Source organism: Leucopleurus acutus (assembly GCF_964270905.1).
Source record: "Leucopleurus acutus genome assembly, chromosome: 10".
Lineage (NCBI taxonomy): Eukaryota > Metazoa > Chordata > Mammalia > Artiodactyla > Delphinidae > Leucopleurus > Leucopleurus acutus.
In genome coordinates this window covers 28,084,578-28,110,087 of record NC_139153.1, presented here as the reverse complement: position 1 = coordinate 28,110,087, position 25,510 = coordinate 28,084,578, and the positions used below count along the sequence as shown (strand labels likewise).

The 25,510-nt window shown below is 43.2% G+C and overlaps 1 protein-coding gene across 2 annotated transcripts in view; it reads left to right on the top strand.

Moving 5' to 3' along the window:
* The window catches only part of PTPRG (protein tyrosine phosphatase receptor type G), a 736,510-nt gene that overhangs the window by 568,242 nt on the left and 142,758 nt on the right, over window positions 1–25,510 (top strand). For both annotated transcript variants that reach the window (XM_082848957.1, XM_082848956.1), the window contains exon 7: window positions 15,288–15,445. In XM_082848957.1, coding sequence (XP_082705083.1) covers window positions 15,288–15,445 — 158 coding nt within the window. The remainder of the gene's footprint in view (window positions 1–15,287; window positions 15,446–25,510) is intronic.

The following is a 25,510-nucleotide window of genomic DNA, read 5'->3' as shown; positions in this document are numbered from 1 at the left end:
GTGGAGTCTCGTGGCTCACACCAACATGGGCACATCTGAAAACTGTAAAGTGATGCAAGAGTCTGAAGAACGCACAAGGTGTTCTTGAACAAGTGTTCACAAAATGGGAAAACCTAACCTTGGTTCTTTAGGAGTGCACATGTAGGTGATAAAACTACAAGCAAAGCAAAGTAGTGATTACTTAAAAACAGAGGATGGTGGTTACTTCTTGGAGTGGGATGGGGAAGTGATAAGGGCCTGGCCCCGGGAAGGATGGCAAGTCTCCCCCTGTTCAGAGTGGTGGTTACTCCAGGGTTCACTTTAGGATTATTGGTTAAAAGTATGTTTATGTTTGCACACCTTTCTGCACGTGTGTTAAATTTCACAATCAAAGAAGACAATGATAAGTATTAGAAAGTCAGAGATTCAGGCATTGCTTTCTTCTGGGAGACATCGAGTACCAAGTGGCCTCACAGCAAACAAAGAGGCGAGTGACAGCATTTTATTTTTTCTTTACCAAACTTTTTATCATAAGTACCCCTGACAGGTTGTTTGTTCTCTCTACAAATTGATTGTAGACCAGAGAAAGCACTGTGGCTGCCTTGGGATTGTATCATTAAGCGATGACTTTGGAAGCCAATACTTCCTTGTGGAATTTAGAGAAAAGAAATCAGAAACCAAAGGGACGGGGTGGCAGGTGACAGGTCTGAAATCAAAGGCTCCTCATTGTTACTGGGCTAGTTCATCCTGGCTCTGTACCAGGTCAGGGTATGATTAGCCTGACAGGCATCATTAAATCCTCCAGAAACCCTCTGATGTACAGCTCTCGTATCCCCCATTACATAGAAAGGCAAGTAAAGCAGGCAGGGCCTGGGTGACTTAAACCAAGGTCTTCGTGACTTGAGGCTGACTCTTGTTATTCCCAGGCCATCTGCTGCTCTGTTCTTGGCCAGGGTTACCATTTGCATCTTTTGGTTGACTGAGGCTCATCATATAGACTTGTTAAAGGGGCAAGTGAAGAAATACTAATACTAATACCATACTCTCATCATTCCAACACCATTTTGATTATCCCTGGCGTGAAGATCTCAACATGAACTTTCTAAGACTAAATGACTGAAGCTTCTGAAAAATATCTTGCATGGACTTTGGAAGAAGAAGACAAATCCTAGCACAAGGAACATTTGGAACAAAGTAAACTATTAGGTGAAAATGGCCATCTGTGTTGTTGCAATCCAGCAGCAAGAAGATGGAGCAGAGATGAGTTGATTTGATTTGAGGGATTCTTGCCTGTTTTGTGTAAGTGAAATTTAAGCCCCTTTGATCATAGTGTCCATCCATCGTGCCTAATAAGTGCTAGTTCGGGTGTTGAGGGTAAGATGATCAACTCGATTTCCTCTGCCTTTGGAAAAATTTTAATCTCATGAGGAATCTTTCCTTTTCTTTTTTTTTGGTCCTTGCCATTCTTGGTGACGGTCAAAGAGACTGTAATTTGCCTACAGAATCATGTCATGTGTTCACATGAATACAGCAATTGGAACTTTGAAATGAATTTATTTATTTATAATGTTGATTTTTATTTTTGTCTGCATTGGGTCTTTGTTGCTGCACACGGGCTTTCTCTAGTTGCAGTGAGTGGGGGCTACTCTTCGTTGAGGTGCGCAGGTTTCTCATTGCAGTGGCTTCTCTTTTTGCGGAGCACGGGCTCTAGGTGCACAGGCTTTAGTAGTTGCAGCTGCAGGCTTCTATAATTGTAGTACGTGGGCTCAGTAGCTGTGGCACACGGGCTCTAGGGTGCTTGGACTTCAGTAGTTGTGGCCCACGGGCTCGGTAGTTGTGGCTCACGGGCTCTAGAGCGCAGGCTCAGTAGTTGTGGCACACGGGCTTAGTTGCTCCGCGGCATGTGGGATCTTCCTGGACTGAGGATCAAACCCGTGTCCCCTGCATTGACAGGCAGATTCTTACCCACTGCACTACCAGGGAAGTCCCTGAAGTGAATTTTTATAAAAAATCTGCATTATGGAATACCTTTAGAGAAATGAAATTTTATTACTTTTCTCTTGAAATTTGACTCTTAGGAACACTGCTGAACAGAGAGATTCTAGACCAGCACTTCAGAGTTCAGGCTGTCTTGGATTTGAATGCTGGCTTTGCAGCTTGGGAGCTGTGTGATCCTGTACAAATTGTTGGCTCTCTCTGTCCCTGAGCCTTCCACCTGGGAAAATGACAGTTGTGAAAGTATCTGCCTCATGGATATTAATGCTAAATGCTTTAGAACAGGGAAAGTACTGAGAAGGAAGGGTACCTGGAGTGTGTCCACTGTCCTGGAAATCAGAGATCAGGAAATACAATCTGTGGGCCAAATCTGGCCCACTGCCTGTTTTTGTAAATAAAGTTTTATTGGAACACAGACATGCCCATTCATTTACTTACTGTCTATGACTGCTTTTACACTATAACGGCAGAGTAGTTGTGACAGAGAGACCCTCTGGCCTGCAAAACCTTAAATATTTACTCTCTGCTTCTTTACAGAAAAAGTTTGTCAACCCTGCCATGTCTAAACGGTAACTATTGTAGCTCTACTAATAGTCTTGCCTTCACAAAGTGGTTTGTTTATTTGGGGACAGTGTAAATACCCACTCAGGTCATTACCTAACATTTGATACACTTTACAGAGATGGGCTTCGGTGTTGATATGGCCCAGATTGCCACATCATCCAGATATATTTCAATGAAATTAAAGGGGGTTCTGTTTTAATGTTCACCTTCAAGAAAGAAATTCACATCTTCTCCCTTTTGAATGGGAAACGCAGTGCTATATTATCTACAGGCCACTGACAGTTTTGAACATCTTAACACGTGACAAAATTTCCCCCTCTGAAATTTATGTTTCCAGCGTCTAATTACATGGAACTTTCCTGAAGTGTGCTATAAATATGCAGCACCCTGGTCTTGACTAATAGGCTCAAGTCTGTTATGGATCCAGGGAGGGCAGATGCTTATCTGAACCCCTTTGATCTCAAAATCTTCTAGAGACGGGCGTTCTTAAGCCACTTCCACAGTTTCCTGGATTTCGGTTTGTCAGAACACCACCATAGATGTGCGCTATTTCCATTTCTTTTCTTAGCCAAAGCCAGGAAATGGGATGCTGTGGGGCTCTATTTTATCACTAATAGCGTTGTGAACAATCATGTTGAGTCAGAAAAAGACTTCAAAAGTGATTCCTTTTACTAACACACCATTGTAAAGCAATTATACCCCAATAAAGATGTTAAAAAAAAAAAAAGTGATTCCTTTTAGGTTAATTTGAATTTGAGGCTAGTTCTCGGTTAGCCAGCCTCCTTTGTCAATATGTCATCATTTGAACAGGATTATGGGAACCCAAGGAAATGCCCTTTTCCTGGTTGTTTCACTGGGGTGTGAAGAGCAGAGAGTTTAAAAATATGTCTCCAGTTATATACTGTGAAAGTGCTCGCTAAAGTGCTTGGGGCTGCCTGGTGTGACCTTCTTACCCTGCTCTACGCATGTCGTCTTGGTATAGGAGAAGCAGGGTCGTACTGTGGCTCGAGAACGCAGGCTCTGGGTTTGAATACCAGTTCTGCTTTTGACTAGTCGTACAAGCTGCACAAATCACTTCACCTCTTTGTGGTTCTGTTTTCTTAACCATATAAAGTGGCGATAGTAATACCAACCTTATTGCTTTGTCTTGAGGAGTCAGTGACTTACTGTACCAACTTGTGGCTGGTACACGGTCAGCACCCAGTGTCAGCTGTTATCACTGCCATCCCCCCACCCTCACCCCCAACAAGTTGTTGTTGTTACTTGTTGATGTGACTCTGGTGGAGGCCATGAGGTGACAGGAGATGATGGTGGAGCTCTGAGTTCTGCCCCGTCACTACCCGGCTATTGAACTAGAATGTATGTTGCTTGACTTAGTTGGGTCGTATGAAAATAAAATGAAGTGATGAAGAAAATGGGCACAAAGATGATTTGGGATAGCCAGTCCCTTTGAGACCAGGGGATAGGGTGGTGGACCAGGGACCAGAAAGAGGGTGAAAGGAAGAAACAGAAACATCTGTTAACCCCAGGCTATGTGCCTAGCTCTGCCCAGATGTTCTATATAGAGAGTCTCATTTAATCTCAGCAGTAGCCCAGGGAGAGAAGAATGCTTAATCCATGGTACAGATGGGTAAACTGCGGTTCACAGAGATTGGCTCATTTGTCCCAGCTCGTGGCAGTGGAACAGTGATTTGAACCCAGTTGTAATGGACTCAGATGCATTCTGCTGGGCCAGTTTCCAATTCTAGCATTGACAGTCTTCCTAATTATTGTCAAAATCACTTAACTCTGGTTTCTGCCTGGGTTTCTCCTCTGTGAATTAGGTCATTGACTGAGCACCAGAAGGAAGCTAAACGAATGTACACACCATGTCAGTTATGGCCACCAGAGCCAAGTGGGGGAGAGAGGCAAGCAACGGAACTGTTCAGTGATAATACTGGGGTTTTGTCACTGAATAACTCTATAATTTTTTTTTTTTTTTTTTTTTGCGGTACGCGGGCCTCTCACTGTTGTGGCCTCTCCCGTTGCGGAGCACAGGCTCCGGACGCGCAGGCTCAGCGGCCATGGCTCACGGGCCCAGCCGCTCCGTGGCATGTGGGATCTTCCCGGACCAGGGCACGAACCCGTGTCCTCTGCATCGGCAGGCAGACTCTCAACCACCACGCCACCAGGGAAGCCCATAACTCTATAAGTTAAACGTTATGTTCATTTCCTTAATTGTTGACAAGACTTTGCGCTCTTCGTGTAGTTTTTCTTTGGAAATGTTAATGTCAACATATGCTTTGTTCATACCTCAACCCTTAAATCAAAATGCTACATTTGACCACCTGACCACCAATAAACTCAAGGAGGCTAGATGTCTTTGAACCTGGGTAGAGTGGCTATTTCATGACCTTGGAGTGCCACCCTGGTTCCTTGAATACAGGAGTCTGATTAATCAGGTGAGCTCTCTTCTGCTCAGGCCGCCCTTGCTCAGACCTTGAAATAAGATGCCGTAGTTGGGGCTTCTCAGATCTTCTCTGGACTGTGCCCATGCAGAAGGCCATGGGGTGTGTATTAAATCCTCTGCACCCTGGTGGAGAGTGTTTCAGAAGCAGAAATAAGCTCCACACCTCTCTATGTCCTCATGTAGTTTGCTCCGTTCATGCTTGAATAGTATTGCTTGTTGCCATGCCTTCCAAATACCCTGCCCTTCACAGAGGAGCAGGTGTCAGCAAACTTTCTTAGTAAAGGGATTAATGGCAAGTATTTTAGCCTTTGCGGGCCATCCATTCTGTGCTACAACAACTCAACTGCACAGTAGTAGCCTGAAAGTGGCCACAGACCATGGTATGGCTTTGTTCCAGTAAAACTTTATTTACAGAAACAGGTACTAGGCTGAATGTGGCCTCGGGGCCCCAGTTTCCCCACTTCTGACTTAGAGCTACTTAGTGACTTAGTTTGATCAATTTTTTTCAGCCACGTATAAAGGAGCTACTGTCTCAGGCCCTGTCTTAGGTGCTGGGGATAGAGTAAGGAGCCACAGTCTTGATGTAGTGGAGCTTCCAGTCTGCTAAAAATAAAAAAAAAAAACAACTATTACTAATCAATTACACAGCCTGTGAGGGAGACCCAGGTCTGTACAGCTATGACTGTTGGCGAGGTCACAGCCCTGATCATGACTTTGAAACCTACTTCACAGGGTTGTGAGGCCTCAATGAGAGAAAGGCCACAGCAGGGCCTGGCACCAAGTTCAGCACCGTAAATGTGAACTAGTAAAAAGACATGAACTACAGAACATCCACTGCGTGGATGGAGTCTAGGGTTCAGGTCAGTGGAGGGTAAACTGAGGCCAGAGAGTCCAGTCATTATTACAGATGGGAGTTTGCTGCCACCTGGCCTTGTGAGCATCTTGCACTGTGATCATAAAACAGGCTCTGGACCCAGCTTCTAGTAGACGCAGAAAGCTGATGGGGACCTTTGATGTGAGTCCTGTTGAATTATATCAACATCCTATTTCATCAATTCTGTAACTCTCATGTCTTCATATTTTTATTGAGATGTAATTGACATATAACATTATGTTAGTTTCAGGTGCATAACATAATGATTTGATATATGTCTATATTGCAAAATGATCACCACAGTCAATCTCGTTCACATCCGTCACTACACATAGTTACAATTTTTTTCATTCATATTTTAACAACTCTAAAACTAGGACGCACCTTCCAGGTGATACTGTATCATTGCTTAATTAGCAACTTGTTGCCTTTACTAGTGGCATTTGAAATAATGGTGCATGTTACGATTGATGGTGACACGGATATGAAGAAATCTAGGATTTATTGGTTATTTAAAATACACCAACTGCTGTGTTTGTTTGTTCCTTCATTCTCTTTTCACAAAGATTGGGCATCTACTGTGTTCTGGGCGGTGTTTTTGTTGCTGGATATACAGAGTGAACAAAACAGGCAAAGGCTTTGCTCTTGTGGAATTATCCAGCTCTTGGAGGAGACAGACAGTAAATAAGTGAATGCATCTGGGAAGGAAATAAACCAGGTGTGATGTAGATGGTTAATAGCAGCGGGAACAGCCTTAGATGGGGCGCTCAGGGTTGGGTGTCAGGAGATGAACTGAGATCTGAAGAATGGAAAGGAATCACCCATATGGAGTGGGGGTGGGAGTAGGGCAGGCATTGTAGGCAGAGGGAACAGAAAGGTGAGAAGGAAGGTGATGGTCAACAAGGGAGAGGGCAGAGAGAAGACGGGTTGCAGAGTTAGCAGATCATGGAGGGCCTCATGGCCGTGGTGACGAGTTTGGATTTTATTCTAAATGAAGTGAGAAACCACTGGATGATTTTGAGCTGGGCAATGTCAGGGTTAGATTTATGTTTAAAAAGCTAAATGAGTTTTTCAGTCTTCAGAGAGATTTCCTCAGCTGATCATGTTTATGTCAGCTGCAGGTGAGGAACTGGGGGCCCAGGGGTACAGAACTGGGTAGTAGAAAGGGATACCCAGACTCCCTCCCCACCTCACTGTGTGGTCTTGGTTCAGTCACTTTCCCTCTGTGGACTTCATTTTCCTTGCTTGTAAATGAAATAGAACTAGCGTCCTTCGAAACTCTTTTGGGTGACTTCCCCAGGATCCCCTTGTTGTAACTTCAGTGTGGTGCTTTTTCCTTAAAATCATCTGCCATGAAGTCTTGCAGACAGCTATACCTTGAAAACGGTCCAGCCCCACTTCACTGCCCCGTCTTTGCCGTTTCATCCTCCTTATTGATGAGAGAGATGATGGGAATGACAGTCAACATCCAATCAGATAGAGCAAGTTTCATTTCTTATATTTAGATCAGAAAATTAGTTCCTTGACTCCCTCTGCCACCATCTTAATTATAGTGTAATGCTCTCTTACTCCCTGGTGGCTTCGAGATGCCAAGCTCCTTAAGTCCCTGGATTCTGGCCTTCAGGCTCTTGCTTTCCATCCCGACCTCCCACTTCCTGATGCTGTTGGGCAGGCCCTTCTGTCACCAGCTTGTCAGACCCGTGGCCCCTCCCAGCCCATCGTGCCTAGTCCAGGCTTAACCCAGAGCTGCTGACTCTATGTCTAGTGTTTTGGCCTCTTCACAATTTTTAGCCAAATTCCAGATTATCCTTAACCAGCAGCTGATGTTTTCCTCCTAGAGCTGTCAAATTTGGGGCACTTGAACTTTTCTTCCACTTTCCCTTTTGCTCCACTTCGCTCCAGCCACACACCGGGCAGAATCCCTTTGCAGGGGCATTTCTCTGTGCCTGGAATGTTCTCCCCAGGTAGCCACCTGGCTTGCTTCCATCTTCAGGTTTTTCAATCAAATGCTTCCCTCTCAACGAGCCTGCCCTTTGACACCTTTTCAAAACAGTGGTCAGGGGAGACCTCATTGAGAAATTTGTCATTCAAATATGAGTAAGTTGTTAGCAGCTGAAGGGCATTTGGTCCGCAACCAGCCATGCATAGAGCAGTGAAAAAAATGTTCCAGGCAGCGTGAAGAGCCAGTGCAAAGGCCCTGGGGTAGTGTGATCATGGACCAGCCAAGAGGTCAGTATGGCTCAACCTAAGGGCCAGAAAGTAGCAGTGGATGAGGCTGTAGAACAGGGAGGAGCCCACTGACACAGTCCTCATAGAAACTGGCTTCTCAAGTGTGATCAGCATTATTAAAAATGCAGAATCTCAGTCCCCATCCCAAACCTACTGGCTCAGAATCTAGAGTTTAACAGGATTCCCAGGTGATTTGCACACACATTAAATTTGAGCAGCACAGTCATGAATCTTCTCCCATTTAGCATGACCTAATCCCCAGTTTTTTTCCACCGTCACTCTCCCTACCTTCCCCAATATGAAGCAGAAGGCGATTTTAAGGAAAAATTAATAACTTTTCCTTATAAAAATTTTGGGAAACCCTGAAGAAACCAATCATTGGGCTAAACACTGAAACTTGGGCTTTCTGTTCTTAGTTCATTTTATATACTTCCCTAAAATTGGTTGATTCCTTGTTTTGGGGATAGGACTGGTGTTCTTCCCCTAGAGACTATCACATTCTGTCCATATACTTTCCAATGAAATACTTTGTTCATTTGGGTGTGTGTGAATATTTTCAGTATAATTCCATATTTCTCGATTACTGTACAGTTTTCATCTCTGTTGATCATCATGTTTTATAAAGGCTTTCTTTTTTCCTATATAACCAAAGCATTGAAAATATTAGGTTATTAACACACTGAAAAATGCAGTCAATCAGATGATTATCATCTAATGTTTTAATGATCACATTTTTAATCCAATTATGCATGTTTGAATCTTTCAAATTTTCTTTAATTAAAGATTGCCTCCTAGCACTGCCATCAGAAATAAGAAATTGAACAGAATCGAGCCGGATATAATTTAATGTTGAAAGGAAACTGCAAGGATAACTGGGCCGCTCTGGGTTTAATGGCTGACCATGACTTTAAAGCCCTCATACAGAATTTTCTAATTGATAAGAAAAATTTAATCATCTCCTGATATACTCTGTTTGCATTCAAATAAGGTATTTCTTTTTCTAAATAAACCTCCCCTAACTGATTATTCATATTGTCGTTCAGAATGCTTGAAAATGAAAGAGTTGGGTGAAATGTAGACTACTTAATATAGTGTGTACTTAATATAAAAGTCATACATTATTCATAATTTTTGCAATTTGAATAACTTTGAATTTCGCATCCCTGTTTCTCATCTTTTTCTTTGATGAACAATTAATTATTAAAATATAATATTGTCTGCATACAGCACTGGGATAGTTGAAAGTGGAATATGAGATTCATTCCTTTTCAGTTCTTTTAACTAGTAATGCACAGTACTTGCTTATTATGGTATAATGGAATGGATTGTAGGATAAGTAGAGTATCTCAAATATTCTTCTCAACTAGTTAACTGTCTGGGATAAGAATGTTTCGAATTCAAATTACTAATTAGAATAAAAGTTGGAGGCAGAGTGCTGTGATCCAGATGACTTTGGAGTCAACTGCCCTTTTATAATAGGATTCATTTAACAAGTATTTATCTGTGCTTATTCTGTGCTAGACACTCTCCTAAGCCCTTAACTACTGTTAATTCATGTAATACTCTCCTGATACGGTAAACCTCCAGATGAGGTCATTATTATAATCCCATTTTACAGATGAGGAAACAGTGACAGAGAGGTTAAGTAACTTGTCTTAGGTCAGAGCTTTAAGTAGACCAGTTAGGATTCAACTCCAGGGACCCGGCTCTAGCAGTCCCTCCGCTTTATAACATGTACATTTATTAAGATTTTCTTAGTGGCAGAGTTTAAGTTTTTAGCTGAAAAGTACATTCTTCCTTCCTCCCAGTGGCTGTATTCAGAAACACCCAGTCTTGGGTCCAGCCAGTTGAGTGCCTTGTGGCTTCTGTGAACTTTGTGGGCAGTGCCAGAAACACAGGGGTACCATTACCAAAGTTACTTATAACAATTAAATATTATGAGCACCCCATTTGCCGGTGGAGCACTCCTATGGGACTGAGCAGGACATGGAATTTTTAGAAAGATCAGCAAAAATCAATGTTCAAGTTGAACTTAGAAAAGTCAAGGGAGAAAGAAAACAGCTCAGGAGTTCATTCTGTAACGTAGGTTCATAAAATAAATGACCATTAGTGATGGGGACCCCTGAACATGTGGCATGCCCCACCCCCAGTTGTTGCTGTGGCTCTCAAGATGACTTTCTAACACTTGCCCCCCACCCTCCTATACTTGGCTTGCAGTCAGGAGGGCAACAATATGGCCCGATGGCCAAATCCATTCCACTGTTTTTGTATGGCTCCTGAGCTAAGAATGGTTTTCACATGCGAACCCTAATTAAGCGAAATGTTCTTCCCGCCTTTCCCCTGCCCAGAAGAATTCCTTTCTTCTCATTAGTAGATGTATACTTTTTAAATTGGCCTCAGCTATTAGCGTTTTGAACATTGTTACTAAGGCTGTGGAAGTGTGTTTCTTATATAAGTACCTATGTAACAACTTCGATTTTGCCTCTTGGCCCTGCAGAACCTAAAATATTTCCTACCTGGCACTTCACAGAAAACATTTGCTAGTCCCTGGCTTAAAACACAAAATAAGCTGGCTGGCTCTCAGCCCAGTGCTTGCCTTGATAAGTGAGGGCTTATAATGGACCAGAGATCACAATGGACCAAGTGCTTGCCTTAATAAATCAGGGCTCACAAGGCACTGTGCTAAAGCCCCCCACATTTATTAGCTTGATTAATTGTCACAGCATCCCTGGGGGGTAAATAATGTCAGTATTCCCATTTTACAGGTAAGGGAAGTAGCTCAGAGAGGTTAAGATTTTCTTCCCTAAGGTCACACAGCTGTTGAATATCTGTTGATTCCGAAGGTCATGCTAGAGCTTTGACAAAGAAAACTCTAACCTGCAGTGCTCAGATTGATGGAGACTGTGTCAGACATGCTGTGCCTTTGAGGCATTAGTAGTGCAGTTAAAAAAAAAAAAAACACATGCACGACCATTCAAGGAAGTGCATGGCTATGTGAGATATACATGGCTAGGTCTTGGTAGCTTAGAGGAATAATAATACTAGTGGTAATAAAACAAGTAATAAGAATTAGAATGAGAATCATATCTATCATTTATGAGATGCTTACTCTGTTCCAGGCTCTTTCTGAACCCCTTTCTTATACTGATTTATTTAATCTTCGCAACAGCCTAGGAAGGTATAGTAACTAAGGTCATACAGCTCACAGGTGGAGGAGTTGGGATTTGAACCCAGCAGGCTGAGAATCTGCTCGTTTCACCAGTCCCTGTAAGGGATGGAGAAATGAGGTGTTGATGAGGTCTTCAGCGTTACGTGATATTTCCTGCTCCCAGGCTTACTGTTTCAGATCCTAAGTGGTGTCTTTGAAGAAAGAATCCCATCCCAGTCTCTGTTTTCTCCCTAAGTTTTTGACCTTGGGTCCATTACTTCTCTCTGGTCTCCTATTTCCCTAGCTGTAAAATTAAAGAATTGGACTAGGGCTTCCCTGGTGACGCAGTGGTTGAGAGTCCGCCTGCCGATTCAGGGGACACGGGTTCGTGCCCCGGTCCGGGAAGATCCCACATGCCGCGGAGGGGCTGGACCCGTGAGCCATGGCCGCTGAGCCTGCGCGTCCGGAGCCTGTGCTCCGCAACGGGAGAGGCCACAACAGTGAGAGGCCCGCATACCGCCAAAAAAAAAAAAAAAAAAAGAATTGGACTAAATTGGTGGTTTTCAAAGTGTCCCTGGGTTCCCAGCTCAGCTTCAGCCCCGATGGCTGCACTTTGGCTGTTTGAGTTGCCTGGCTCCTGTGTAAGATTTGGTTTGAAGAAAGGGTTCTTTGGTTCCCGAAGCCACTGACCTAGGGTGGTCTAAGGCCCTTTCAGGTCTCAGAATCCTGAGATCCAATGGCAGTGATGGTGGTGGAATCAGCAAGTAGTGAAGCCCCTCCCTTTTCTGTCCCCCTCACCAGCTCTACCCACCCCGCCACTGATCTGATTACACCTTCTAAGCAATGAAATCAGAACGTGCATCTGAAGCCCTTGGGTCGATCCAGGACAGAGAAACCCTTCTGCATTTGTAGCAGTGGTCATACCTGCAGTTTCCATCAGTCCTTGCTGAATTCAAGAGCCCATACAAGCACTTATGGGTCCTGTTCCAGCTGAAACGTGTTCCCTTTTGAAATCCACCCACTTCAGATTGGTGGGGCAGGTGTTTCTCATTTATCTTTTTCTATAAAGCCACAGCCTCTTCCTTGAGTGGGTGCTTTAGATGGGGGCTTTGGTGCCTCGGGCTTACAGGGGTTGTCCTGTCACTACCTGTCTGCATACAGCATGCTTAACTGCAACCCTAATACTGGGTCAGGCCCCGAGGGGAAGACTCTAAAGGTTTTCCGGTCCTTCAACCTGGAGCCCTTGATCCTAAAGCAGGTTAGTGTGCTGCGGGGTGACGCCGGGTTCGCCTGCCGCGTGATGGAGAAATGAAGGTGGTGATTTTGTGGTTCATGATGCCAGGGCCTGTGCACCTTCTATTGCCTGGGGCCTCTTGTTGACTGTTTGCACGGCCCAGGAAGTGCAGCAAGCAAAGGCCAAAACGGTTCCTCCTCTCGGCCAGGCACGCTTACAGAGCTTTCCCCCATCCTTAGGCTACTGGTAACCAGGTTAAATTAAAGCCCAGATTTGCCAGCGGCAGAGGGGTGATTCTTTCCTTTCCAGCCTTTTGTCCCGTAGAAACTGCTTTTGTCATTCTGATTATAGAACCCAATGGTGCATGTATTAATTAATACTTAATTTTTCCCTTTAAAAAATGAGCTGAAAACCTTTGCGAGACTCAGGTAAGGTTTCTGAGCCTTGTGAATAACTGCGGCCACTTTACTGTTCACTGGTGACCTTGGGCTTAGTGATTTACCCTCTCTGGGCCTTAAGTTCCACATCTGGAAAATTGGAGCATTAAAAGTACTTACTCCATAGGGCTGTAAAGTGAAAGGGTGTGGTGATGGCTTAAGAATCATGAAAGCCTGGATTCCAAACTCAACTACATGGTTGTACGTTCCAGCTCTGTAAATTGGGGATGGTAATACTTCATGGGACTATTTTAAGTATTAAATAAATCAATCTTTGTGAAGCTCTTAGAACAGTACCTGGCACATAGAGTAAGTGCTGTTTAAATGTTTGCAACAGATGAGTACTCAGAAGAGTGCCTGACATATAGTAAAAGCTAAATAAATATTAAGTTTTGTTCAACAAATCTCTACCAAAAGGAAATGGCCATTTTCATTATTCTTTTTTTTTTTCTTTCTTTCTTTCTTTTTTTTTTTTTTTTTGCGGTACACGGGCCTCTCACTGTTGTGGCCTCTCCCGTTGCGGAGCACAGGCTCCGGACGCGCAGGCTCAGAGGCCGTGGCTCACGGGCCCAGCCGCTCCGCGGCATGTGGGATCCTCCCGGACCGGGGCACAAACCCGTATCCCCTGCATCGGCAGGCGGACTTTCAACCACTGCACCACCAGGGAAGCCCCATTATTCTGATATAGTTGATTTCTGCTGGGTTTTTGCCTTAACCCCCAGTTACATAGACCTTTTTGCGTCTAAGGATACACATTTGCCCAAATACATATACTGCTTGTTCTGTATGAAGGAAAAGGAGGGAGGAGGCGTGAGGCTGGGAATAATATTCCTGGAAGTCACAGGAGTGTCCATGAAGTAACCTGGAGCCTTGAGGTCCCTGAGAAATGTCCAGGGGCACATGGAGGAGGCCATAGGGGAGCTAAGGCAAGCCATTAGCAGGACCGTAATAGCCTTATTACATCCCAACAGGAATGAGGTGGGCATTCCAGACTTAAATGCAGGGCTAGACGTTTGAAGACCCAGGTAGAGACTAAAACCCTCTCTGATTTGTGAAAGAAGCTGGATGATCTTCTGGGTCTGACTGAAAGTGTTATAGTATAGTGCCTAAAGTCTGTTGCACTGCTGATTCGTGCCTCAGGACCTTTGCACATACTGTTCTCACAGCTTGAAATGCTCTTCTTTTCGTCTTTTGCCCCCACAGTTCAATATTCACCTAGTTTACTTTAGCTTCTTCAGTCTGAGTCAGAATTGTGCAAGCTCTGGTGTCAAGGTGCATGGGTTCATATCCCAGCTTTGCTATGTAGGAACGAACCTCTTCTCTAACTTGTTTTCCTCGTAGAGTTATTGTGAGATATCATTGTTGGGTCCCAGCTTAAATGTCATTTCCTCTACTTAAGGGAAGACCACTCCATTTTTGTAAAAAGAAGCCTATTTTCAGGGCCATCATTTTACAAGTTCAGGGCCATGCCTTGATCTGAATAAGCCTTGGGTGAAACCATAATGAAACGTAACCAGCTTTGGAATTGCACTTTACCATTGGCTTACAGTTTTCTTTTCCTACTTAATCTCTCATGGGAGTCCCAAAGTTCGTTCACCTGATTACTAGTTCATAAGGATTAGACGGAGAAGGGGTCTATGATGAAACAAGATGGGGTATAACTGAATCACTTTGCTGTACACCTAAAACTAACAGAACATTGTAAATCAACTATATTTCAATAAAAAATGTTTAAAAATTAAAATCAACATTAAAAAAGACTTAGTACAGAATAGATATTAATATATAAAATCTCTCATTAATGATTTTCATTTTGATTACATGTTGAAATAATATTTAAAATATAATGGGGACTTCTCTGGTGGTCCAGTGGTGAAGACTTCATGCTTCCAATGCAGGGGGCGTGGGTTCGATCCCTGGTGGGGGAACTAAGATCCCACATGCCATGTGGCACCGCCAAAAAAAAAAAAAAGAAGGATTAAATAAAATGTATTATGAAAACTGAACAAATATATATTGGAAAGGGGCAAGTTAAACAAAACCAAGTCTCTTTCTTTTCTGCAGCATTTAGTGACTTGGCTCTGCCAGTGTTTCGTCTATTTCCTGGGGGAAGAGGGAGGGCCTGAAGTGTTGCCCAGTGCTGTTTACCCTGGAACCCATTTTTCATGAAATGCAGTGCAGTAGGATGTCTCGGAGCACACACACCCTGGGAAATGCTGCTTTGTTTTCCATGGCTCTCCCACCACCAAATGCTTCCCGGGATGTAAATAAACACAACACTTGTGATGTGGCACGCGCATGCCAAGGGTTTTGACTGTGTGTCTGCAGGATAGAACGACTTACCACTGTGCTTTTCTTTTCCCTCTTCCCCCAAACAGAGAAGGAGACCTTTCTGGATCCTTTCGTCCTCCGGGACCTCCTGCCTGCATCCCTGAGCAGCTATTACCGGTACACAGGTTCTTTGACTACCCCACCGTGTAGCGAAATTGTGGAGTGGATAGTCTTCCGGACGCCTGTCCCCATCTCTTATCATCAGGTAGCTATTTGGCCCCCAAAGGGCTTCTGTTTTTACTTGTTTTGAGTTGACTTAACTATCTAACATTGCTAGACTATATCAGGGTAAGGATTTTTTTTTTTTTTTTGGCATCCTTTGCTTCTCATTGATTCTTTTCATTTTTTCCAAGAAACATGTTTTTGCACCCAAGAATTGTAAAATATAAAACATGGCTGCTGAGCCACAAATTAACTAGCTGAGGAGAACTGCAGGCATGAAATCAGGTATCTTGTAAGTATTCAATCTTGAGGAGATAGTAGCTACCCTCTGTGATGACTGTATGCCAGGAACTCTTTTCAGCTCTTTATATGTGTTAACTCACTTAATCTTCATGAACAACAGTCCCATGAGGTAGGTGCTATTTGTACCCCCGTGTTACAGAGGAGAGACAGCAGAAGTGTAGTGACTTGCCCAAGGTCACACAACCATGACCCAGCCATGGTGTCTGATCCCAAAGATCACGCTTGGAGCTGCTAAACCTCCCCTAAGTCCAGAAGAGAGAAATTTGTATACCTGAAGAAATGAAAGAAAGAAAAAATACCACTGATTGAGCTCTTTCTGTGTGATAAGCATCTTACATCTCATCGACTTAGTTGCAAAACAACATTGAGAATTGGGTATGTTGCACAAAGACGGGACACATAAGAACATCGTGGCAGGGACAGATTGCACAACATGCCCAAAGATTCATGGTCAATGAAGGTTGAAGCCAGAAACCAAGCCCGGTTTGTCTGATTCCAAACCCATGCTGCCAACCCCTACATAGAGCTGCTTCTCTCTGAGTGTGGCCTGGCAGATGTCATAGGGAGGTGGGTTTAGGCTGAGCACGTAACTGGGGGTAAGAATTTGGTGAAATGGGGATGAGGTCGGGGGCAATGTCAGAGGAAGAGGATCCACCAGGGGATGAAGGGCTTTGACATCACCCCACGAGGAATCATAGATGGAAGGGGAAATAGAGAGGATATGTCAGTCATCAAAAATGCAGCCTGCACGGAGGTAGAAGAAGAGTAGATTTCTCCTCCATAATTTCAGAAAACAGAGCCAAGAACAACGGGTAGGATTTGTAAGGAAGTGGATTTGAGCCATTGACCCGGACTGTCTAAAAAATGGAACATTCCTATCAGAGCCATCCGTGGAAATGCCTCCCCAGCATTGGACAGCTAGGGGTAAGGCTGATGTAGAGGGAAAGTGGAAGTTTTGAAATTATGTGGTAAATGTCAGTAATATAACTGAAGAGGACACAGGCAACAAGATTATGAACCTGGCTGGCTTGGGGAATAGTCCAAAGATTTTCCTAACAAGGGCAGAGAATATAGAAAAGGGAGTGGGGGAAATACGATTGGATGATGTCCTGGCCAGGGCTGTTTGGGGTGTCAGAGACAGAAACCCACTTCAAGTAGCTTCAGTAGGGGGAATATGTGAAAGAAACCATAGTAGGGTCATCCTGAGATGAAGTCATCATGACCAGGACTGCAACTAGTAAGTGAGGCACAAACTTTACTTTCTGCCTCTTAGGCGCCGCTCTCACATCTTGGAGTTTCTACCACGGCTTTGCGATTCTGTACTTTTGCAAACTTCTGGTTCCTTCCCTCTCCCAGTTTGAGTGTGGTTTTCTTTGGAGGGGATTGGAGCCCAACATGGTTACTCTAGTACCAGTTAATCTTTCAACTCAAGGGCCAGCTACCAACTGACGGTAGTCTGGGTCTGGAGTCAAGCGTTCAGGAAGATAGATCCGAATAGACAGCAGCCAACAGCACACTGGCTGGCCTTGGGTCAGTTGTCCATTTTTTAATAAATCAGCAGAGGTGCTGGCCACGTCCTGACACATTGGTGTTGCCACTCTGGGGGCGGTAAGTGGAGCAGGTTGTCTAGAAGGAGCTCTGTGCAGGAGAGAGAGCCCACCAACAAAGGTAGGCAGTGTGGGACCAGGGGAAACTGATTCATTTGGCCTCCCTGCAGCTGGCAGACATTTTACCTTGAGCTTTTTTTCCTTTTAATTCCATTGCGATGAAAAAAGAAGGACTAGCAATATGGCTGCGGAACAGGATCTGCTGGCCTTAAGGAGGTAAAGAAATATGAAACAAGTTTGCTTCCTAATGGTGAAGCCAGCCTTGTTTTATTAAAATAAAAGAAAATTGCAGCCCAAATATTTATATCCTCAAGGTTCGGGGAGGGGGCGGGGGCAGGACTTTGAAAAGGGATCCTTTCTGTCGATTAAGATGAATGCTTTTCTCCTCAAAGCTATAAAGGCTTGAGATAATGAGGTTAAAAAATTCAAGTTTGGCTTTTTTTTTTTTTTTTTTTAGGAGGCCCTGTGAAGGGGAGGCATAGAGAGGTAATTGTTTAGTTGGGGCTGGGGGAGGGAAGAGAACCATTTAACACATACTGGGTTTTATTGCAGTTTAGTGGCCTAAACAAAAGGCAGATTTTTAGGCTTGGATATCTTGTGAAGTATTTGTCAGTTAGAGGCGTTTTGACATTTGGGAACTGGATATAGTCGAAAGTGCTTTGTTAACATCTTTTTATGCTTCTACTCTGCCACCCATACACTCAGAGGGAAATAATGGAAAGAGTTTTTCTCCACGACTTCCAAAGTATGACCTCTCTGTAGGTACTATTGTTTCAAGAAAATAGTGAAGAAATAAATTAACCATAGTGGCTCCCCAGTTTCTTTACTCTAAAGCACCTTAGATAATGCTTTACTTGTATCAGGCACAGCTTCATGTATCCTTTTCTGTCTCCCAAAGGGACGGAAACAGCTCATTTTCATGTGGCCAAACCGGTTCCTTGCTGGTGAACTGAGTGGAGGTCACAGCTGTGTCAGTCCTCAGACAGGAAGGCATCAGCCACCCAAGTATTATCGGTTCAGACCTTCCCACCCCGACCCTGCCAACATGCTCTCTGAAGTTAGCACAGAATGTTCATTGCAGAAGGGAAAACGGCCAATTCAGAGAAGCCAAGCAGACACAATTCCATGTCTGCTTCTGTGAGAAAGAAAACATTCCTAGTCCTTCGTCTTTCTTTTTCTCCAGAGGTTCTTCTCTTCTCTTACACAGTGTGGGTACCTGTCAGCAGTGAAAAGGAGAGCAGGTTCACCCTAAAATGCAGTGCTGAGCGCGAACTGTTGACCAGCGTGATGTAGATTTCTTTAAAGTCTTCCTGCGTAAATATGAGCAGCTCCGTATTTTCCCTCTTTTGTGGGCCTCCTTGGGCATTCAAACCAGCCCCGCAGCTAGTGAGCGCTGACTCCGGCTTCTGGGATGATCGAGATCTGAATACGGTGTTGCTCATGGAATCACACCATGCCATTGGCTTGGTTGGTCAGCAGACAGCATGGCTTGTGTGGCTCCAATAAAACATTGACCATAAATATCAGGCAAGAATCATGCCATGATTTTGTCACCCAAACAAAATGGCGGCACCCCCGGTCCTGCTGGAGGAGGTCAAAGGAGCACAAGTAGCACATTGAGACGGTTGCCTGCCTTGCATTCATGATCAGTGAGGGATGATCTCTGTGTGTGTGTGTGTGTGTGTGTGTGTGTGGTGCATCTTCTTAAACCTGTCGTCTATTGATGGGCATTTGGTTTGCTTCCAAGTCTTGGTTATTGTAAATAGTGCTACTCTGAACACTGGGGTACGTGTATCTTTTCAAATTACAGTTTTTGCCTTTTCTAGATATATGCCCAGGACTGGGATTGCTGGATCATATAGTAGCTCTATTTTTAGCTTTTTAAGGAACCTCCATACTCTTTTTCATAGCGGCTGCACCGATTTACATTCCCACCAACAGTGTAGAAGGGTTGCTTTTTCTCCACACCCTCTCCAGCATTTGTTATTTGTAGACTTTTTGATGATAGCCATTCTGACCAGTGTGAGGTGATACCTCATTGTGGTTTTAATTTTCATTTCTCTAATAATTAGCGGCGTTGAGCATCTTTTCATGTGCCTGTTGGCTATCTGTATGTCTTCATTGGAGAAATGTCTGTTTAGGTCTTCTGCCCATTTTTTGATTGGGTTGCTTGTTTTTTTGATATTGAGTTGTATGATCTGTTTGTATATTTTGGAAATTAACCCGTTGTCAGGTGCATCAATTGCAGACATTTTCTACCATTCCGTAGGTTGTCTTTTTGTTTTGTTGACAGCTTCCTTTGCTGTGCAAAAACTTTTTAGTTTGATTTGGTTCCATTTGTTTATTTTTGCTTTTATTGCTTTTGCCTTGGGAAACTGATCTAAGAAAACATTGCTACAATTTATGTCTGAAAATGCTTTGCCTGTTTTACCTTCCAGGAGTTTTATGGTGTCATGTCTTATATTTAGGTCTTTAAACCATTTTGAGTTTATTTTTGTGTATGGTGTGAGGGTGTGTTTTAACTTCATTGATTTACATGCAGCTGACCAGCTTTCCCAACACCACTTGCAAAAGAGACTGTCTTTTCCCCATTGTATATTTTTGCTGCCTTGGTTGTAGATTAATTGACCATAGGCATGTGGGTTTATTTCTGGTCTCTCTGTTCTGTTCCATTGATCCATACATCTGTTTTTGTGCCAGTACCACACTGTTGTGATTACTGTAGCTTTGTAATATTGTCTGAGGTCTGGGAGGGTTATGCCTCCAGCTTTGCTCTTTTTCCTCAGGATTGCTTTGGCAATTCATGTTCTTGTGTAGTTCCATGTAAATTTTAGGATTATTTGTTCTAGTTCTATGAAAAATGTCATGGATAATTTGATAGGGATCACATTAAATCTGTAGATTGCTTTGGGTAATATGGCCATTTTAACAACATTACTTCTTCCAATCGAAGAGCATGGGATATCTTTTCATTCCTTTGGATCATCTTCACTTTCCTTTATCAGTGTCTTATAGTTCTCAGCATATAGGTCTTTCACCTCTTTGGTTAGGTTTATTCCTAGGTATTTTATGTTATTTTGATGCAGGCTTTTTTTTTTTTTTTTTTTTTTTTTTTTACGGTATGTGGGCCTCTCACTGTTGTGGCATCTCCCGTTGCAGAGCACAGGTTCCGGACGCGCAGGCTCAATGGCCATGGCTCACGGGCCCAGCCACTCCGTGGCATGTGGGATCTTCCCGGACCGGGGCACAAACACGTGTCCCCTGCATCGGGAGGCAGACTCTCAACCACTGTGCCACCAAGGAAGCCCTTGATGCAGTTTTGAAAGAGATTCTTTTTTCTTTCTCTTTCTGGTATTTCATTGTTAGTGTAAAGAAATGCCACAGATTTCTGTATATTAATCTTGTATCCTAGTACTTTGCTGAATTCATGTATTCTAATATATTTTGTGTGGGATCTTTAAGGTGCATGACTTTTTTTTAACCATTGTTGTCTCTGTCGTAAAGAGTAGAGCAACTCTTTTGAATTAAGACTGTGTTCCATATGGAGCCAAGTTGTTCCATTCTTGGCTACCTTCTTCATGCAGATTACTCAACTACTCTGCTACTCTGTCTCAGCTTTCATCTGTAAAATGGAAATGATAACAATACCTACTTTATGGAGTCATTATAGAGATTAAATGACGGAATGTGTGTAGAATGCTTAGACTAGTGCCTGGCACCACAGGAAGTGTTCAAGAGATACCACAAACAAGGCCTGACCCATCACGTCTCAAATATATGACAAAACTCATGTCCATGACCTTAGGTGTGACGTTACAGTCCGTAATGTTTACCCTGGAGTTTATTATTATTCATATAATGGACTCTGGTTTTGTTTAATTGCCATTCTGTATCCATCCTATCAAATATTGTGCACATCAGCCTTTTAACGGTTCATAATTATATTACTTTTGATATTCTCTCATTGCCCCCTTCAGCCATGATGGTCCCCTCCCCACATCTTATGGACCAGAGCTCTTGCTACACACAAACGGCATGAGTAGATTTCAACTTTCCTTTGATTCAAACTGACAGATTAAAAACTAATTATTCTCTGTAATATTTTTACAATAAAAACTAAGTTGAAATGATTTATATACACTTCCAGCCAACACATTTGCAATTCAAGGTTAAAACTGTTCTTGAAACAGCACCAGTTAAAATGCAATTACAGCTCCCCAAGCAGGGATAAAAGAAAGAAATGTTTTACATATTCACTTCAAAAGTTAAAAAGCCAATTAAATATTATAGAAATAAAAACTTTCATTAATTTTCACTAAATGATAAAGACTTCATTAGTTATATTAAGGTAAAGATAAATCCAAGTGTGTTTATTACCTGCCCCTGGAAAAGAATAAGATGAAGAAAAGTGCTGGTTTGGGGAGGTGGATTCCATTTTCTCCTCGCACCTGCCATCTTGTTCATGGTTCCCAGTTCTTCCTGTGTTGGGCCATAGGCTGTTTCTTTCCAGAGTGCGGAAAAATGCAAACAAGTTTATATCGCCAGTAGTGAAATGGCAGTAGTGGGTGTCCTGCATGCTAGGGACTTTGGAGGTCAGCTAAGAGGAATTGTTTTGGGACTTCTATCATCAGATTCAGTTCTTCTGCTACCGTGTTGCTCTCTCAGTGAATAATGCTCAGGGCCTGTTACGCATGTGGTGTGAAGTGACTGAAAGCATGCAAAACAGAGTCACACGGACTCAGGCTTCTAATCCTCACTTTACCTCTCAGTTCCTGTGTGATCTTGGGCAAGTGACTTAATGTCCCTCAGCCCAAGTTCCTTGTCCGTCGATAAGAATAAGAATAATACCACCAGCGTTACCGGATTTCTATGAAGATTAAGTAAGAGAAAGTATATAACGTTCCTGGCACCTTGCCTTGTGCATAATCAATGCTCAGTAAATATTAGTTGGTAGTGTTAGTGCTATAATAATATTAACAATGTTACTTTAATGTTATTATTTTGAGCTGAGAACAAGTTAGAAACCAAAACAATGTTTATGAAGTGCTTGTACCTGGCCCATAATGGGTTTGATAAATAGACACTGTAAGGTGCAGTATGCCTTATACAGATACATAGACACATTATATATGTATACTGTACATTGTGAATATGCATATATATTATAAAGAATAAAAGGAAGGCGAAGCCGCAGAGCCTCTTATAGTTGTAAGCTTAACATGCATAGTTACCACATTCCTCATAAGATAATAACAATAACGACGGTAATGAAGGTAATACTTATTGGGCACCTTTGGTGCATCAGGAATTATTCCAAACACTTGATCTGTAGTAGCTCAGTCAATAGTAGTAACCAGGGCTTCCCTGGTGGCGCAGTGGTTGAGAGTCCGCCTGCCGATGCAGGGGACACGGGTTCGTGCCCCGGTCCGGGAAGATTCCACATGCTGCGGAGCGGCTGGGCCCATGAGCCATGGCCGCTGAGCCTGCGCGTCCGGAGCCTGTTCTCTGCAACGGGAGAGGCCACAACAGTGAGAGGCCTGCGTACCGCAAAAAAAAAAAAAAATAGTAGTAACCAAAACCACGTGAGGTGGATAATGATGTTAGCTCCATTATACATGTAAGAAAACCAAAGCACAGAAACAGTAAATACTTTGAGGTCACACATTTAGCAAGTAGAGTTTAAAAACAGCGTTTGTAACCCAGGTAGTGAGTGGAAGTGTTTTGTATTTGGAGAGTAAGGCACAGGCCAGAACATTAGGACTCCACGGTAAGAATGGGAGGCTGTTGAAAGGTATTAAACAGAGGTGTGTGCTGTGATCTCATGTACATTTTTGAAGGTTCACTGTGTGGATATTAACTAGATCTAGAAGAGTCAAAGAGATTACACACCAAAAGTGTGGCCCCGTCAGAGGCCAGGGAGACACAGCTTTGAAGTTTGTTCTATGACTCCAGCGTTACACGGGGCTGCCATGTGGCACCGCTGTCAGAGGCACCTTCCTATTGTCTTCTGCTCTGTAACTGGCATCCCACGGAATCCAGCCAAGTGGAGGTCCGGGTGGTGGCCAGGTTCACCTTTGGCGAGTTTGGGTCTCGAGGCAAGGGTAAGGACCAGATGATTGCTGATCACCTGCCAAAGTGAAAAGTATATAGGCTCCCCTTACCAATCCGGGGATCATGGAAGTTTCCACTCAATGGCCAAGCATGCCAGTTACCAACAGGAGAGGCCACTGGCAATTTTCATTCAATTCAGAGGAATGACGGAGTTTTAGTAAACGCTGCCGACCTACCAAAGGACGTTTGATGAGTCTACTAAGCTTGTCCTCCTTTTTCCTCTTTTATGAGACTGTCAACGGAAGCTATGATCCAGGGGACAGTGTAATATCGCCCAGGTCATCAGTTCACTCTCAGAACCATCACATACTTCCTTTGAAATCTTCGGGCAAGTTGAGTTAATGACAAGGATGTGAATGAGCTTTTCAGCCATAGCGTGTCATTAAGCTGTAAGAGCAATTTAAGCGAAAGCATTTTTGTGTTAAATTCAGAACCTACCTCTTTTTACATTTATATGACTAATTCTTTCCTGAGGATCAGAAATAAACTTTTTAGGAGAACTAAATGCTAGCTGTGAAAGAAGCAAGTATTTGAGAGAATAAACAAACCTTCGAGTCACATTGCTGAGGGTCTCCCAGGCCATCCTTTCCTGGCATCTCAGAGATGAAAGTATTTCAGGACAGATGGCTAGTCTCTTCCAGAAAATTTCTGGTCTTAACTTGCTATGTGTGGCAGCCCAGTCCATTTTTCTAAAAAAATCACCCTGAAAGTTAAGGAATTCCTCCCTCTATTCAACTCATGTCTCTAAGGCTTTCATTTTAACCAGTTTCCTCTTATTTGGCCTTCTTTGGACACAGAGAAGAGCTGGTCAGCATCTTTCACATACAAGGGCCTTTAATCAAATTACTCCTTACTCGCCTTTTCTTCACACTAATAAACAATTCCACTTCCTTTAACCTTTCCACACAGGACTTACCCTCCATCCCTTTAATCATTTTGGTTGGTCTTTCCCTAGACTGTCTCCAGAGGGTCTTTATTAATCCCTTTCATGTAATTTTCAGAAGTTCTTTTCTCTGAGGAAGTATTGAAATCTTCTCTCATTTTTGGAGGCATTCAGTTCTGATTTTGGTATTCCTATCCAGTGAGTACACCTTGCTAGGTTGAGTTGGTTTTTCCTTTCAGCACCTCCAGTTATTTTCATCTGAGTGGGTCACCTTTGGACAGAGTAAACAGCCCAGTTTTCGTAGTTTTTCTGCTTTTATTGCCTTTCTCCCTTCATTATAAACAGGGAACATCAGAAGGAAGAATGGGAAGAAAGGCAAATTCTAAATAGCAATGATGTGAGTTGTTAGAAGAGAAGTTACATGAATTGTAGAAAATTAGAATAATAGGGAAATAACGGGCTACTTTTGCTTTCAGGCTGGTTGGGAGACCACCCTGCTTCTATTACCTTGATGAAAAAGCAGAAAAGGCTTCATGGTTTATTATCACTTTCCAAGTGCAGGAGAATTGGAGGGGAGGTGGAATGATAAGTGCATTCATATACTTAAGTGATTTTTCTTGGCTATGTAAATTCATTGCCTTCTCATGCAAAGAGAGGGCGTGTCAGACTGGAAGCAGGTCATTCCCTGTGTCATTCTCTGAGGCTGTTGGAGAAACACAGGGGTTAGTTCCAGGCTTCAAGAACTCCAGGTCTTAATTCTCTTGTTATCTCATCCGTTGACGTTAGCCACATCCTGATCCCAGAAGTTTAGGGCAGCCACTCCACGCCTGCTTGGGAAGTGTTTTTCTAACACCATCCCACCTTGTAATTCTCTCCTGCAGAAAGCCTTCTGATTTGGCATTCAAGGAGCCAGATGGGCCAGAAAAAGTTCAGTTTCTCTCTTCTTTATTTCATTTTCTTCCCCCAGCTCAAGGAGTTGGTATTTTTGGTGGCTGGGCATTTTACATTACACTCCATTTCTTTGGTGACAAGAATAACTTTGTGATCCATTGAGAACAAATCGCTGTCACTTGGCCCCCGCTCTCTTCTGCTCTCTCTTAATAGAATGACCCTTTCCCCCCACCCCCCCCCCCCGAGTAAGCAAAATGTTGAAGGCTGCAAAGAATCCTTTTTGATAATAAAAATATGATTCTGGAGTGATTTT